Source organism: Lepidochelys olivacea, assembly GCF_965140295.1.
Source record: "Lepidochelys olivacea isolate rLepOli2 genome assembly, chromosome: 3".
Lineage (NCBI taxonomy): Eukaryota > Metazoa > Chordata > Testudines > Cheloniidae > Lepidochelys > Lepidochelys olivacea.
In genome coordinates this window covers 169,476,782-169,494,403 of record NC_140413.1, presented here as the reverse complement: position 1 = coordinate 169,494,403, position 17,622 = coordinate 169,476,782, and the positions used below count along the sequence as shown (strand labels likewise).

The 17,622-nt window shown below is 36.5% G+C and overlaps 1 protein-coding gene across 3 annotated transcripts in view; it reads left to right on the top strand.

The window, feature by feature from the left end:
- SYT14 (synaptotagmin 14) overlaps positions 1-17,622 on the top strand; it is a gene marked incomplete at its 5' end in the record, with an annotated part of 174,234 nt that overhangs the window by 121,530 nt on the left and 35,082 nt on the right. For all 3 annotated transcript variants that reach the window (XM_084622043.1, XM_084622042.1, XM_084622041.1), the window contains one exon: positions 16,191-16,459. In XM_084622043.1, coding sequence (XP_084478169.1) covers positions 16,191-16,459 — 269 coding nt within the window. The remainder of the gene's footprint in view (positions 1-16,190; positions 16,460-17,622) is intronic.

The following is a 17,622-nucleotide window of genomic DNA, read 5'->3' as shown; positions in this document are numbered from 1 at the left end:
GATCAACATTTTGAAACAAAATATTTCATTTTGATCAAAAATGTCAATTTTTTTCATTTTGACACTTTAACATACAATTTTAAAACTTTCTGTCCTGGAAACTTTTTTGATATTTTGACTTTTGTCCTGCTTCATGATGAAAACAAATGTCAAAATATCAGAATTTCTTGCTGGACAGAAGTTCCATTTGCCAAAGAGTTCTAATAGGAAAAAAAGAAATGAAACTTTCTAAAACTCTATCTATCCTGTGTGATTAAAAGTTGAAGTCTAAAATATTTACTTCCAGTTATTTTTACAAAATCTTTAGTTCCCCAGATTCATAAAGAGGAGAAGGCTAAAAGGGCCATTCTGAAGCGTGATTAGGCAATAGTTATCCACTTTGAATATATGCCTTAAAGCTGTCACCCGTTATTCTGCTTTGGGATGCCTGTTTCACAGTAAGAAAAGGAGTACTTGTGGCACCTTAGAGACTAATCAATTTATTTGAGCATAAGCTTTCGTGAGCTACAGCTCATATGCATCCGATGAAGTGAGCTGTAGCTCACGAAAGCTTATGCTCAAATAAATTGGTTAGTCTCTAAGGTGCCACAAGTACTCCTTTTCTTTTTGCGAATACAGACTAACACGGCTGTTACTCTGAAATGTTTCACAGTAGTGTCTTCCCTTCCTTTTTGACTTTATAGTAGTTGTGTTTGCTATACTCACTTTGCAGCCCACACCTTACCATAATCTTGAGTTCAGTGGGTCAAAATTAGAGGTGATTCTGAATCAGCCTTTAGTGAGTCTAAATTAGTGTAACTAACATTTTCTTCTGTTTTCCCCTCCCCTCCACCCAAGTACATTACATCGTCTTAGACTAGGTTACCCTCTGCCTTTACATCACCTCTGAATTTGGTTGCCTGAGTGTGAGGGCAGGGCTGCCCTTACCTATACACGTAGGGTCCCAGAATTGCTAGGGACGGCCCTGTGTGAGGGAGTCTAAATTGGTGTAACTAACATGAAGAGGGGTCAGAAGACAGGAGTGTAACAAGAAAATCAACTAACAGGCCATTCACTATGTTAATATACAGCTTTTTACACATTCTTCTGACTCCTTGAAATGTGAATTACACTAGTTTGGACTCCCTTGAACACATATACACCTAGTAAGAGGCTGTGAAGAGGTCTAAAAGTATTAATCTATGTTTTAAAGGAAACTAACTTACCTCACCTTATATATCATCTCTGAATTTGGCCCAATGAGTCTCCATTCCTGTGATGAGTTCTGAAACTTGCATCACATTGTATTTCACAAGAAACATTGGGTATCCCTTAAACTCTCTCCACTCTAAATGAACAGCAAACCCAAAATTGTTTAAAGTAATTGATTTTCCATTGGACACCATTTATAACTCTGTTAGAGTTGATCAGGTTAGTTTTAGTTTTGTATGTACAACACTTTCACTTCAGTTCTCTTTAAATCTACTACAGTACTGTTTTTAAAGTAGGAAACAACCTACTGGTATGTTTCATTAAAAATTTAAAGAATGGTGTATTCTTATTTTTGAAAGCATGAGGAGTGCTATGAAGAGATTAGATATTCATCCTGTATAGATGTCTCAGATTCCTAGTGTGTCAGTTTTCTGATGTTTGATAAGACACACAAAGCAGTTGTGAGAGAAAGCATGTCATTCGTATCCATGGTAACTCAGAGATACTTTGGAACTCAGAGGGATAGAGTAAGCCACAGTAATAGGTCTCATTATAAGGGCAAAATACATAAAAGGTTCAGGTATATGCTTTTAATTAGTTTCCAAAAATAGCTAGAAACAGAAAAGATGCAGTGAAACAATATAACTCTTAGAAGTGGCAACATTTGAAATATAAAGATGTGCTTAGCTTTTCTCTTACCATCTTAAGGGTATGCAGACTATGAATATTAATAGATTTGTTACGGTTTGTTAATCATGCTTAGGACATGAGAGAGCGTACTTCTCATGACTACAAGTTTTAGAAGTTGGATATCAATGTTAATTCCCATAGCTATGACGCAGCTTCTTATGAATATCATCTTTAAAGCTTTCCTTTGTGTTTTACAAATGTATTACTGGAAAGGTACATTTAATATGTGCCTCTAAGCAGGAATAATACAAGAGATATGGTTGAAAAATGCAGATCAGCCTAAGGTTAAAAATCCATATTTTTAGATTAATATGACTTTAACTTCTTTTTAAAAAGGGTGCATGTGGCAATGATGGATAGGAAATGTCATTGGAAATTTGAATGGATGGGTTAGAATTGGTTCCAGGAAAAACAAAATAGAAAGGATAAAGAAGTGTAAGATATTATATACTTCAATAATAATATTAATGTTTTTTAATAAAGTGAATTCTTTAAAGTTTTCTGTTTGAATTACATTGTTTGTAAAGAATTCATTTTGTATTGCGGTGCAATTCATCACATTATTTCTTCTCTGTTGCTATAGCAACTAATTCTGGTGCAGCTGTGATCACTTATCAGCATTCTAACATTTCAGTACTTATTTCTTATTTTAAGTTATTAAATTGCTTCATCTGACTTTGAGTTAAGCTACATATTTCAACACTGGTGAATTGCTGACTGGTCAAAATGTTAATGTGAGGTTGGTTGTTTTTTTGTTGTTTTTTTTTGCATTCATCACTTTCTGTAGCCTAAGCTACCATACTTATTGTAGAAATTTGAATTACAAGAAATTTAAGGCTTTTTTATTTGCTGAATTATAAATTGCTATCCAATATCAGCATGGTGTAATAGTTGCAACTTCATAAATCTAATCTTAGTTATATTTGATGTTAATACTTCATAGACCCTAAATTGTTCTTAATACTGAGTTTTATTTATGAAGCGCTTGGCTATATGGTGACTTAGTTATATTAAGTATAAAACTACAGAGTTATTAAATTTGTTATCTGAAATCCATATGTCTTTTATTAATTTGGACAAAATACAAATTCTCAGTGATATTATGTTCAGTCTGAAAATAGTTCACAGCAAGAATTATCGTAGTAGCGCTTGACCTTGTAAAAATCCCTAGGTTATATCATAAATATTAATGAAGTAGGTGTCTTTTTTTAGTCCCTGTTTTTTTTTTTCATATGACAGAACTACCAATATGTTTGATTTGTAGAATATAGCATGACTTGTAGATTCAGATGAGGTTCAGGAATAGAATAGAACTACTGCAGATCAGAAATGAGCTGCATAGTTAACTGCATGGGGAGCTGAACTATCTCAAGTGTTTTTAAACACATGCTGTACAGACATTTTGAGATCCCTATACTGTATTACACAATATATAATATGTAATGTTGGTTTTGTAAACCATTTGATAAGGTAGTTAGGCTCACTTTACACTGAGATTTGAAACCAGTGTTAATATAATTCTGGCTAATATGATTTGAAGACTCATCTACACAGCCAAATAGTATTGGTAGAACATGGATAGGCCTGATCTGCACTGATTGAACCAAAATGATGTTATGCTGCTAGACTTGCAGCAAAGTACTGAAATGTTTTACTGGTATTTCTCCAGATAATTATTTAGCTTTTGAATGGGTGTACATTAATGTCAGGTGGAGTGCAATAAGCCATTTTCAATTTTGAAATTATCATACAAATATTTTGCAACTGTAGCTGTCAGACTTTGATTACTAATTACCTGCTTGTGCACCACCTTCAAATCTCTTATTTAACAAGCAGTACCAAACAGTAATTTCAAATTAGGTCTATAACATCTTTGTAATTTAGATGCTCCTTCAGAAAAATCTTTTTATGTGTGTGTATACATTTAGTCTGTCACACAGCCTGATAAGTAAATACATCATCACCTCTTGACTAATGTACTCACCAACTCTTATTTTTGTGAGTTAAACTACATGAGTTAAATAGATGGCAAGTGAAAAGGCTGTAGTGTGACCCCCTGATTATCAAGGGCATTCCTGTTTCACTGAATCCCCTATAGTATGAACAAGGCTGAGGTAGCATTCTTGTAACATGTGTAAACACCACATGCTCTTATCTTTAGCTCCCCCACCTCTCCCATGTTCTCACCAACCTAACATGCATATAGCCTTGCACCCTGATGGCAGCTGCAGCAGTTTAGTGTACTTGTCTTCACTATGCAGACTCAATTTCATCTACTCTTGTCAAGGTTCAGGTTATCACTGGCTTCTGAGGTATGTGGGGAATGCTGGAACGTAGGATTTACCAGTGGTCCATCTAATCAAACATTCTGTCTCTGACAGTGGCAAGTATCATATAAATCAGAGGAAAGTGCAAGAAATCCGATTATGAGGAGACACAGGAAGGAGATAGAGAAAGGGAGAATACCCAATCTGCTGCTTTTTCTCACCAGAAAAAAGCTCAAAGTAGGAGAACACATTTTTGGAACCAGGTTGGGGCCATTTTGGAGAAAGCAGAGTAGACTAATGCCACCTTCAACATCTTGTCCCTCCCTTTCCCACTCTTTTTAGGTTAATAGGAAGGAAAGGTACTATCTTTGATGTCAAGATATGTGTTTTCCTTTGGATTTAAAGGTGTCTGCTGCCCATTTCTCTCTCTGGACACTTGACATTAACAGTGGCCCCAAAAGCCACCTTTTAGCAGGAATTAATATTTGTAAAGATTTTGAAGGGCTCTGAAGCTTATAACTAGTCTGCCATAGTTACTAGCCTACCAGGAACACCCGGTTAGGAGGAGATCAGGAGAGTTTTTACTCTGACGGTCCCTATGACCTCTGACACATGGGTCCTGACTATTGGTCAGTGAGGCTACAAGATCTGGTTTATAAAACAGAACCGAGCCCTTCACTTTGCTTTTCTCCGGAATGCTTTCAGGCCCATTTTTACAAAGAGATGTTTCAGGAAATTAATTTCCTCTTGGTAAAGACATCTATCGAGCCTGTGCCACCAGGTGAAAGAGTTAAAGGGTTTTATTTCAGGTACTTCCTGATACTTTAGTAGGCAAGAGAGTTCAAACCCATCTGGAATTTCAGTTTGCTAAATTAATATTTTGTCAAAGAAAAATTCCAGATGATCAGTTTGAGAACCATCCTGCTTCTTCTAGTGGAAGGCAACTAGCTGTGCTCTCTAGATTTTGCTGACACCCATAAGAAGTAACTCAGATTTCTGTTAGTGTTGGTATCAATTATTTTCACAATATGATTGGCAGAAGTCATGGCATACATGCACCTGTATGTGAGTGGTTCCAAACTTTCCTATGTTGGAGGCGTCACCTATGGCAGATCTGGGTAGCCATAGGCATCCCTGTGTGTCATTGATGCATCTCATCTGGTTTATGTCCATTCTTCCTCCCTCCTTTTTCTGTATCTTTCTCTTTTTTCTTTGCTATGTGTATATTTAATTTTCCATTTTTAAAAATTCTGATTCTTCCCTCTTTCTTCTTTCTCCCAGTTTGCACCTTCCTTCCTCTGCCTCTCTGAATTCTGCACTACTCACTTCTTTGTCAAAGTTGTCTCCCACTTTTCAGTCTCTCTCAACCCAGTCACCTTCCGTCCTGGTTCTTCACCTTCTCTTCCAAATCACTCAGCATACCTCTCTCTCTTCCCCTTTCCTTTTGTCTCTTCCAGTCCCTCCCTCTTTCTTTCCCCCTAATCTGCTCCCTTGGTTTCAGTCTATATTTTTTCTTCCCCGCTCCTTCAGTGGATAGCCGACAACCTGGGAAATTCTGCTGCAGCAAATCTCGTAAAGTAGCTAGGAGCCTAGAGGGCCCCAGGCCCCCATGGATACACAGTTCTATGGACATTCTGGTGAATTTGAGATTATTTGGTTTTTGGAAGGCATGAGACAAAAAGCGGAGAAAAATTCCCTGGAGGACTACCCTCAAGAAGAATGGTCCAGTGGTTAGGGTGCTATTCCGAATTTGGAAAACTGGATTCAATTCACTGTTCCACCACAGACTTCCTGTGTGACCTTGGGTAAGTCACTTAAGCCATGTCTACACTAACAAGCTTACAGTGGCACAGTTGTACCAATGCAGCTGTGCCGCTGTAAAATCACTCATTTAGCCGCTTTATGCCAACAGGAGAGAGCTGTCCCATTGACATAATTAAACCACCCCCAACAAGAGGGGGTAGCTATGTCAGCAGGAGAGCATATCCTGCTGACATAGTGCTGTCCATACCAGCACTTCTTTTGGAGTAATTTGTCACTCATATGGGTGTTTTTTCACACCCCTGAGTGACATAAATGATACCAACAAAAGTGCTAGTGTCGACAAAGACTTAGTCTGTCTATGCCTCAGTTCCCTGTCAGTAAAATGGGAATAATTGGGGTGGTGTGGCATTAGCTGTGTTATAGACTGTGAGGTGTTCAGATACTGTGGAAATTGGGACTATATAAGTATCTTAGTAGACAGCTAGAAAACCTAACTTTTGCTCTAGTGTAATGGTCACTCTAGGGCTATTGAATCATGGGAACATATGTCCACTCCAGGCACACCCCTACTCTCCTTTGGTCCATGTTCATTTTCTTCCCGTCTTGCCAAAGACTGCCCCCTGCACCTGAGGCTTTTGCGTCTGGCACTGAAGCCCCCACCTCGGAAGGGGAATATGGGGGGCTTACAGCTGTTTTACAGTCGCTTTGCTCCAGTCTGTCTGGTGCAAAGGAATCTCAAGGTAATGATGAATGGGGCGTAATATATGTGGAACTTCACATTGCCATTTTGAGAGTTACTTTTCACAATACAACTTCAGGATTTAGCTGCCATGGTAACAGTCTTAAATGCATAAACTGGAATTGTTCCCAAGAAACTATAAAAAGGGAAATTATATATTAAACTGTAACAACAGCTCTTCTTAAAGACAACACTTACATGTCTTGTTAAATTGAAGATATGGAAAATCAACTAAAATGTAAGAATAGTGGAATTCTGCAATTAAGGAAAGTGTGGCTATTTGAACTGCTGACTGGATTGTATTTATTACATATTAATATATTTTTATTAATTTCAATTACTGAAAAATAAGTTTAACTCCTCTGTGACATCTGGAAAAGATTTTTATCCTGATAATGTTTGTCAAGTTTTGCATGTTAACATTTCTGAAACAAGCTCCACATTTTAAAATATTTAAGAACCAAGTTATATACATTAATTGTCATATCTGCTTTTCCTTGTCTTTGAGACCAAGTTTTGGAGCAAATGCAGTGACAAAAAATGGGCATTGCTGTATAGTTCATTCATGGGTTTCCAGACTATGCTGGAGTAATCAGTAGAGAGAGTGCCATTTTGCATTGCTGAAATAAGATTTTGGACCCATAGATAGCCTTTTTACATTCCAGCACTTTATACAGTTAAATTAAGCCTCATGTTATATGGCACAAAGTCTGTATTTTGGGACTTTGATGCTGCCAGAGAACTGTTGGATGAAAAACTTGCTTGCTTTAAGGAAAAAGCAAATTACAAAAAAACTCTTGTGTGAATGTGAAGATTTCTCTAAGAATTCTGTCTTTCTAGAATTCTAAACACTTAAAAAATTTCATTGAAGTCTTTCTCTAATAAGAAATTACATGCAATTTAAAATAAATTATAAATAATATCTCCATCAACATTGACCTTAAAATTTGCTTTATTTCATTCCTGGAATATAACTGATCCATCTGTTACCAAATAATTGATTTATGTATATCTCATTTGATTTATCAAAGGATATTGCATTCCAGGTATGAATAAGAGAGAGAGAGATCAGTCTTGAGATAGATATCTCTATGTAGGGACACACATCAATAATTTCGGCAACATACAGCAATGTTACATATGTGGTACTAAAATAAGAAATACCAAGCCCCTGATGTTGCAGACATAACACGCGAATTTGGCTTTATGCACTGAAGTCATTGAAACTATTCAGAGTGTGCAAAGTTAAACGTGAATAAGTTTTTGCTTAACTTCAAGTCCCTGTTCCAAAGCATGGGGTACTAAACCATTTAAAAGAAAAGGCTAGAATTTTTTTAACATGGGCAAAACAACATATTTTTCCCCAACTTCATTCTTAGAAATGGCAAAACTGTTTTCCAAAATTTTGGCTGAATTTCACTTGTGTTTGGCTGAAATTTGTCAAATGCAATTCAGGCAAAAGTAAGCACCCAGTATGGAAAATTTCAGACAAATAGTAAAAGTTTGGCAAAACTATAAACAACTGAAAACAAGATCATATAATGCGGGAATGCTGGGCAATGTTATTCATAGGCAGTGCAACCAGTACCACCAATAGTTCTGTACTTACCCTGTTTGTACTCTAGAAACTGAGCGGCTTTATTGGCCATCATGAGCGTTTTGTGCCAATTTGTGAATATCTTTGATTTGTCCATCTTTTGTTTCAGAAACAAAACTCTCTCTCTCAAACTAGCATCTAGAAACTTTGCTAAATTGAAAATGCAATTTAGTAGTAGAACAAAGATGCAACCCAAGGAATACATACTAATTAGTCAACTTAGTACACAATTCTGGAAAGTAATATGTGCAAATAGTTAATGTTATTGATGCTGTGCACAACCCTAGTTAAAATGGTGAAGCCAGAGTCTAGATTGTATCCACTGAAGAAGAGAATACAAAACAAGAATTACTACTGCATAAGGCAACACTATCTGAAGAACTGTATACAGTACACGTTACTATCCCCAAGGATGTATATTATTAAGGGTACAGTGTAAGACAACTAATATCATTTCAAGTCTCTAGAATCTCTGTTACAAGGAACGGTTTTAGAGATTTGTGCATAATCTCACTGAAAAAGAGGAGGTTTTGAGCTCATGTAACAGAAATTTTAAAACACTTGAGAGAGTTTGCTAAAATTAATCAATATAAATGGTTACACTAATAAGATTAGATATTTAAATAAGTACATCCAAGAAGTATTTGGGTAGACTTTTGACAATATAAAGCACTATACAGGATAATTGTTAAATATTATTTAAGAAAATAAGAATAAAATGGGAACTCAAACATTGCATACACAAGTTAATAAAGACAGAGTAAGTTATCAGGGAATGCTATTCAAGTAGAAGACAGATGAGTTCAAGACACATACCAAGATTCATTTCTGATGAAGGGAGGAGGGATGGAGAGAGACGGTGAGAAACAGGACAATGATAAATGTAATTTTTAAAATAAGGAGTAGATAGCCATTCTTAGTTCCTTCATTTTTATAATGTACTTCTATTTTTAACAATATTCTATTTTTAGTCCATTTTGGCACCCAAAAGCTTGGAATCACTTCCCTAATTCAGCACTGATCATTGTTTATCTCTTACACAAGGGATGCATTTCTGGTCAAACTAATGGAATAGTTTTCAGGTCAAAAACAGTTGCAGCAGAATAATAAGCAGCAGTTCCAGCAGAAGTTAACAGAAAAGTACAGTAGACTCTGCAGGTTGCCACATTTTGTCAGCAAACCAAAACAAACTACAGTTTTATTGGCTCACAATGTAAACAAGCACAAGCTTAATGGAATTTACTATTCCAGCAACAATAGTCTCAGTTGTGGGAGTTTTTACTTCTCCTAAGAGAAAATTTTGGAAGTAGCTCTAAAGAATGTACATAAATGACATTTAACACTTCTAGGGAATCTCATATTCTATCAGATAAAAATTATACTCTAATCATGTGTATTAATAACACAAAGTAATTGTGCTAGCACATGGCAATCAATATTGAATATATTAATCTATGATTAATAAAACTATTCTTGGAATGTAATGAAAATGCAGTGTAGTGATATAGGATTCGATCCTGAAAAGGAAGTGAATGCCAACAACATTTCCACTGGCAGAGGATCAAGCCCATAATGAGTATGAACGTAAGATGTTTTAAATATTTGGGAGCAAAGAAAAGGTACCATTAACAAAATAATTCATATGTGCTGGTACAGCATGTATAGTAGATTAAATACTGGTTCTGTCAATTCCAGCTTACTTTAAGAACCTCTAAATTTGAAAAGATAATCAGAGATGACTGTATGGTGAATAAAAACCAAAATATATGGCCTTTGGAAAAAGATTGTTAAAAGGGGGTTGCGTCCCAATGTGCAGATACATTCCATGTTGACCTTAGATTCCCCACATTTTGGTAGTTGAATCCACATGTACCTAATTTCCTTTGTAAAAATTAAAATGCCAAGAAATCTGCTTCATAGTAAAATAACATTTTTTCTCACACACACATAATTTCTTCATTTTAAAGGGAAGATAAACCCTTCATTCAATATTATATATTTATATTTTATCCTCTCCTTATGATGTAGGGTTATTCAGTCAGTTGAACTTTCCTCCCATCCAAAATATTAAAATGTGAAAATTACATTTGGACTGTCTGAGCTGCATACCAGAAACAGCTAAGGGTGCTTAATCATTCAGAATGAAAAAAGGATTTCTTTAATTTTTAAACATGTATTTCATTTTATGTTTTATTAAAATTGTCTTAACATTTGCATAGAACCCCTTGAAGGATTAAAACTTGAAATTTACATTAGATTAAAAAATGAAGTATGAAAAATACTGTATGTAGCAAAATTGCAGAGGAAGGAAAGATGCCACTGTGTGTAAAGATATTCATGGAAACTACAAAACATGACTTGCAAAAAGTCTGGATTTATATAAAGTTTATTGTTTTAAAGAAACTCAGAACCACGTTCGTTATGAAGTTTGCAGTAAAGATTGTCTCCCACAGTATTGTGAATATTTAAAGAAAAAATGTACAAGAGATGTTCAAAGCTAACTTACAAAAGTGTGTTTTGGTGGTTGTTTGTTTATATGTCTAGGGAATTACAACCACAGGAATAAGGTTGTAGTTTCCAAATGTTAATGAGAGAGTCATTCTTGGAAGTGGACTGAAAAATTTGAATAAAAGAAAGATAGGATTGTGGAGATGATGACCGTTTGGGGGGAAATAGTTGAAATATTAAGATCCTACATTTGCAAACACAGAAAGAAGCTTTACCAATAAAAGGATACTTTTGTTGGGACGAAAGTGGAAGGTAATGGACCAGAAAAAAGTGGAAAAAATTAACAAAATTGGGAGTGAAGCATTTTAAAAAACAAAAAATGTGAGAAGAAAAGCATTCTATTCAGCAAGCTGTTGAAACCTTAAGGCATGATTCCTCTCTGAAAAAGGTCTGTGAAAATTTTCACATAGTTCATGTAATTATAAACGGGATGTTTATTGTAATCAGCCTGGCATAGGTTGTTTCTATGGGGACTTATGGAAATCCCATTGAAGTCAGTGGAAGACTTCTGTTGACTTCAGTGGGCTTTGAATCAAGCCCAGAGAGAGGGACTCTTGAAAATAGGCTAACATCCTTCTTTTGACGGACAGAGTTTAAAGAAAATCTTTACTTCTGATTTCAGTCCACTAATGGCCATTTACTCAGTGTGACTGCTGATTGTACCAGCAGTCCATCATCTGCTTGTGTTCATAGATTCTTATCCATAGTTCTTATCATGCTTAATCAATAGAATCTCTCAGAAAGGGCCGACATGTACAAACATTGTTTTTTAATTTTTATAGAACTTTTCGATCTATACACAAGTTGATCAAATACAAATTTTTTTTGGTTATATAATTTTGCTTCTTACTAGTTAAATTTTTATGGAAAATGCCCAACTTCTTATTTTGAGCTTTGATCAACGATTCTATGTGATTTCACTGATTTCTGATGTCCATCAACAATTAGATTGTCTTTTCACAGAGTTCCTGCTGTGCATTTAGTGCATGCAGTGATACGTAAACAGTGATAGCCATTTATAAACCATCATTTGCCAAATTAACACACAATGGTTTCTGTGCTACCACAGTATCTTATAGTTAGGGTGGGGGAGATCCATGGTAACTGTGTGGTAGCAGTTGGCAAGTGTAAATTTTTAATGGCTTCTGCTATATTTGAATTCCTTCTCTGAAATGGTCTTCTAACATTCCTACTTCTGTGTGACCTGCATTGTCTGAGGAAAGTACCCATATTACTTCATTTCAGTGACTACTGAAGTGTTATTTGGAATACAAACATATGTAGGATTGGAAAGGCATATATTGGCAATGCTTCTATACCACTGGTTTGTAAAGGAGGGGCTTCTTGCAGTAGAAATATGCAGGACCAAATTAATCTGTGGTGTAACTCCATTGAATTCAGTGGAATTGCATCTAGAATGAATTAGACCTACAATGCTGGGCTGTTACTAATGTATACTTCTGTTTGCTTGACTTTGAACTTTGGGGCAAGGGTTTAAACAAATTGAGAACAGGCACAATTGCTCAGAAAGAGTTTAGGCAGCTGTGAGATAATGGGCCTGATTTTCAGAAGTGCTGGATTACTTGCTGTTCCAACTCAAGTCAGAGGAGTAGCAGTTGCTCAGTATCTCAGAAAATTCTGCCCTCTCTGATTAAGAGTTGGACAAGAGGTATAGGTATGGATATGTATTCTGCAGCACTGATCATTTACATCTGTGTGTGCACATAGGGGAAATAAAAGTTAACCCGAAGAAAGGTCTATCTAATATTAGATGGTTCTTAGTACAAAAAGGTCCACTGTTATTATTTAAAAGAATAATACTTTATCTCAAAAACCATTTTCAGTCTAATTCCTTTAAAAACTTTGTTACCTCTTTATGTTGAGTTAAGGGCTTTTTTGATTCTGAAATGGTTTGTGCCTGTTTACACTGATTATACAAATGTGTATTTAGATCCTTAATATCGACATTCAAAACCTGTTTTTAATAGTTTACATTGTAGTTCTCTTTGCTAAGTAAGCTTTCAAAAATAAATAGTTAAAAACTTGCATTTATGTTTCTGCTTTTCTGACATTTATGGATCACTCTAGCTGCTTAAAAGGAATTTTCTTCTCTTCACTTTTACTCCACCTACGTTAAGAGCACCTTTTCTGTCACACAGCCTTATGCAGGTTTCCCATAGGGACATATGAGAGGGTTCATCAAAGTGAAAAAAAAAATGAATCACACAGTCATTTTATTTACTCATGTAAGACAATAATGGCGCTAATAGCTATCCGGACATACTTTCGTTTTTCTAAATTGTGCACAAATTACTGGAAAAAAATTGTCATTGTAGATTGCAACTTTTTAAAAAACTGAGGCATAGCTGTATGGTAGTAATTGTCTCAGTTAATGTTGTTTGTGGGCATTTTGCCATTTTGAGCAGAAACTATTGCTTTAGATTTGAAATAACATTAGTGACATTGTCCGGCTATACCAAAAGAAGGAGATACTTCATATGGATTTAATCAGGCCGCAACTTTATTATTAGATGTCTGGGACTACCCAGCAGATAAAAGTGTACAATGCACATAACCCCATGTTTATTCCATTATTAGCCAAGGGACTTCTACCAGCTACCCCTCTTTTTCCATCCAGGTCCCTCCAGCAAATCTATTGCCAGAACCTTACCATCCACCCCTCCCCCCCATAGGAGGGGTAAGGTGGGCTATCAGAAAAGGGGGGGGGGTTGGCTCCCTGCTGTTCCAGCCATAGGAGCCCCAAACTCCACACCATTCTGTTCCTTTAACCAGCACCTCCTTTTAAAATCCTTTACCAGGCCATTTATCTGGTCACTGAATACCTTACCTATGGAGTACCTGCACTAGACGTCCGCCCCACATTTACAAAATAAATTGCGACATAAAGCCTACCACCTTCTGTGCCCACCATAATAGGTCTTCCCTGCCACCCACTGTGGGGAAGCCAAAAACACCCCACTCCACCAAAGCCAATATGGTGGTGAGGGAAAAATTCCTTCCCAGCCCCCCTAAAAAGGAGCGACTAGCGCAATGCCCACAGAAGGTTCAAACCCCACCTGATAATCACACCTCAAGGGTGGAGAGGGTGGGTGCTACCTTGCCTGCTGCATGGAGAAAGAGGTTTCCAACACCAGGGCTTGCACCTTTAAAGCCTTTCACCCTTACATTCCCAGGGGTGAGTCAGTGCTGCAAATCCGACCACCACCCACCTTTTTGCAGCAGTTTGACCTTGTTCCCCCCCCACCATAAAGCACTTCTGCCTTCCTCCAGCAAGATTGGACAATATCCCCCCCACTTTAGGTGTGGTGCGGTCATTGCTTGCAAAATGGAAGCCCTACTTACATAATAAAGATAGTTGAGTGATACTGCAAAAGTATTAGATTTTAAATAATGTATCCATCCAGTTCTCTAAGTACATGTACTTACTATAGAAACAAAAATTTGTCTAATGTTCAACAAATGGAGCCTTTCCAGGTTCCGCATGGTCCCTTCACAATCAAAACTTTCCCATCATGTACTCCATTAATAATCCCCTGACAACAAACGACAGGTAGAAATGTAGAGCAAATTGCTTTACAGTGTGACCTGGAGGTCAGCAAATTCAGGTTTTGGTGAGCTAAGGCAGGAAGAGTATTCCACACTTTGAGAATCTCTCACTGAAAACATCCAGCCTCCAGCATCTGCATGTTAAATAAGAAGGTGTAAACTTGGGAAACTCACATAATATCAGGTTTCAGAGTGGTAGCCGTGTTAGTGTGTATCAGCAGAAAGAATGAGGAGTACTTGTGGCACCTTAGAGACTAACAAATTTATTTGAGCATAAGCTTTCGTGGGCTAAAGCCAACTTCAACCCTACATAGGGTGGAGATACAGTCTCTCAGATAATCACTGCTGAAATAAAATCTCATACTGTTTAACAGTTGTACTTTCACTAATCTTTTGGTTTGACGAATTCTTGTAAGAATATGATTATGGCCTATCTTCATTGTCAGAAGTTTTTGTGTTGCCGTGGCTTTGGCTGTGTCAAACAAGATCCTACAAACTGCAACAGCTCATAACTTTGCCCTTACCATCAGCTGAATGAAAACTGATGTTATGTACCAGCCAGCTCTTCAACAACCTTACCAAGACCCATCAATAAGTCTGGAAGCCCTGCATCTTGGCAGGGGGTTAGACTAGATGACCCTGGCGGTCCCTTCTAACCCTATAGTTCTATGATTCTATGGTACATATTTTACCTATGTCTTTGGAATTTCTGTTGCTTTTGCTAACACAGACCATATTTTATTTTCCCATCTGCAGTTAATTTTGTAGCGCCAAGTAGTAAAGCAATAAGCTAAAATTTGAAATGAGTGCATTAAGTCAGGTGTCTACAGTTTTATTCAGGCACCTTGATTTTCCATGGTGCTGAGTAGACACAGATCCATCTGTCCAGCTGGTGTCAGTGGAAGCTGAAGATGTTCAGCCACTTGGAAAATCAAGTCTCTTTGGCGATTGATCTAAAGCTCACTAAAGTCAGTAGTAGTGTTTCCAATGGCTTCAGTGAGTAGGCACCAGTGTCTAACTTCGAGGTACCCAAATGTTGAGCCCTTTGATTTTAATAACTAATGGAGGATATGATCCTGAGAAACCATTAAGTTTGTTAAATTCAGTGGGTGAAATTCACCTATGTGAAGGGGCATGTTGCTAGTCTTTTGCATTACTTAAACTCTATGTAAAGGCTGAACAGTTAGTCCACTGACTGAGCACCTGCTCAGGGGTGCCAATGCACTCCCTACAAGCCATGGAAAAAAGGCCTTTGTGCCAACCGTACATAAGATGGTATACTAAGCCACACTGCCAGTAGGCAAGGAGAGGGGCTGCAGATCTTCATTTACATGGATCCATTGTCCCTGATACTTTACACAACTGACATGGAGGAGTTGTAGTCGCTATTTCAGCATGTTGGAATAGCAGCCACATAGGAGCTACTCGGCAATCTTCCACTGTGGGTTGGGAGTGGTTTCATTTGCCCAGCTGCTTCACGCTCCCAAAACTCTGACTTCGTGAATTGCACCTAATAGAGTTGTAGGGGCCCAGCGCATCTCACAATCAGGGCCAGAGTTTTTATATTGTATAAAATATTAATGTCATGCACATACAATTAATGTATTCAAGTAATTTGCTTTTCCCTCCTATACACTGTATTGAAAAGAGATAGATGAGTTATTTGTTTATTAATATAGTGTTTCTTCAGGAGTATCCTATTTAATTTGAAGCATCAAGAAATTGAAGATAATTGTAGTTAAATGTTGTGTCCAGATGTTTGAATTCAGTCACTTTCCAAAGAAATATTTGAGCAGTTAATAACCAAATGCTCCATATATTTTCAGTTCAGAAAGTGTATAAGTAAAGATCTATCACTTATTCACAGCAAACTGTATTCAAAGAATGAGAAGAACACCTCCACTGGATGAACTGCAGCCTCCGCCGTATCAGGATGATAGTGGTTCTCCTCACCTCTCTTGTACACCCTCTGAAGTTGATGACAGTAAATGTGAATTTTCCCACTGTAGCAACAGTCCAAGATGTTCATACAAGTGCCCAAGTGAGGGAAGCACTGGACATGAAATAGAAAGCTTCCATAACAAAGGATATGAAGAGGATGTACCCAGTGATAGTACTGCTGTCCTTAGCCCAGAGGTAAATGAAATACAGCCTAGCACTACACTTGTAGGTATCTTAGATGTAACACAATAGCATTTTAACTTCTCTTGTAGATCTTATAAATATCTTGTTTCTAATTTACATCTTACAGAGACTGTGTACGTTAACTTCAACGGTCTGTTATAAAGAAGAAAAATGTATATTGCCAAATAATATAGCAATAAGATTTTAACTTGCTCTGTATAATGACCTCAATGACACTTCATTTTAAAACAACACCCCAACAGGAATGATTTATTTTTTAAACCAGTAAAAGCTATGAGGTACATTATTATGGGGAACTATATATTAACAATTCGCTTCTCACAACAATTTTCAATTAATAATTTAGTAATAAATCAATCAAAATTATATTTCTCTTAGTGCCTTTCATATTAAACTCCCTAGAGAACTGAAGAAAAATCTTGATTAAAAATCCTTATTGTTTTGAGATTAAAGAAATATTTTTATTATGGATAATGTAATAGATTTATGATACTTACTTTCTCATTTTTCTCTTTGTAATTTGTAATGATTATTCTTCCTAAACAGAATTTTTAATATTTTTAATATGTAGATGTCTAAAATGTGTAAAGACAATCCATAGTATCAATTCTTAAACCAGAAGCAAACAATTTTTAGATTTAAAAAAAAAAGCTACATTATCATTGATATGAACAAGTAATATCTTTAGCCATATGAAAGGACCTCAGAATTTACACTGAGGTTTTACATGTTTGGAATAAATACATCTTATATGAATAATACAATGATCTATATTATACTTCAAAAATTTCTTATTCATACAGTACCTTTTTGCCACACTAGCCATTGCATTTCTTTAGCTGCTAATTGTATCAGTCCTTGGACTCAGGTTATTGAGGTACAGTATGCAAGCATATGGAACCATTGCTTTATCTTGATCAAAACTATTTTGTATTATAAATTCGATTCAGGCCCAACCTTTGGTCAAATGGCTCCATCCGTGATCTAGAATTTTCCCATTCCTTAATAAATAAATGGGGATGAATGTAATTTTAATGATGTCAAGGAGATTTGAGGACCTGTTGCTCACTCCTGATGTCTTCTTAGAAATAGGTCATTGATCTTGACTATGACTGTATTATTTTCATGGTAATCACAGATCTAATGGAAAATGT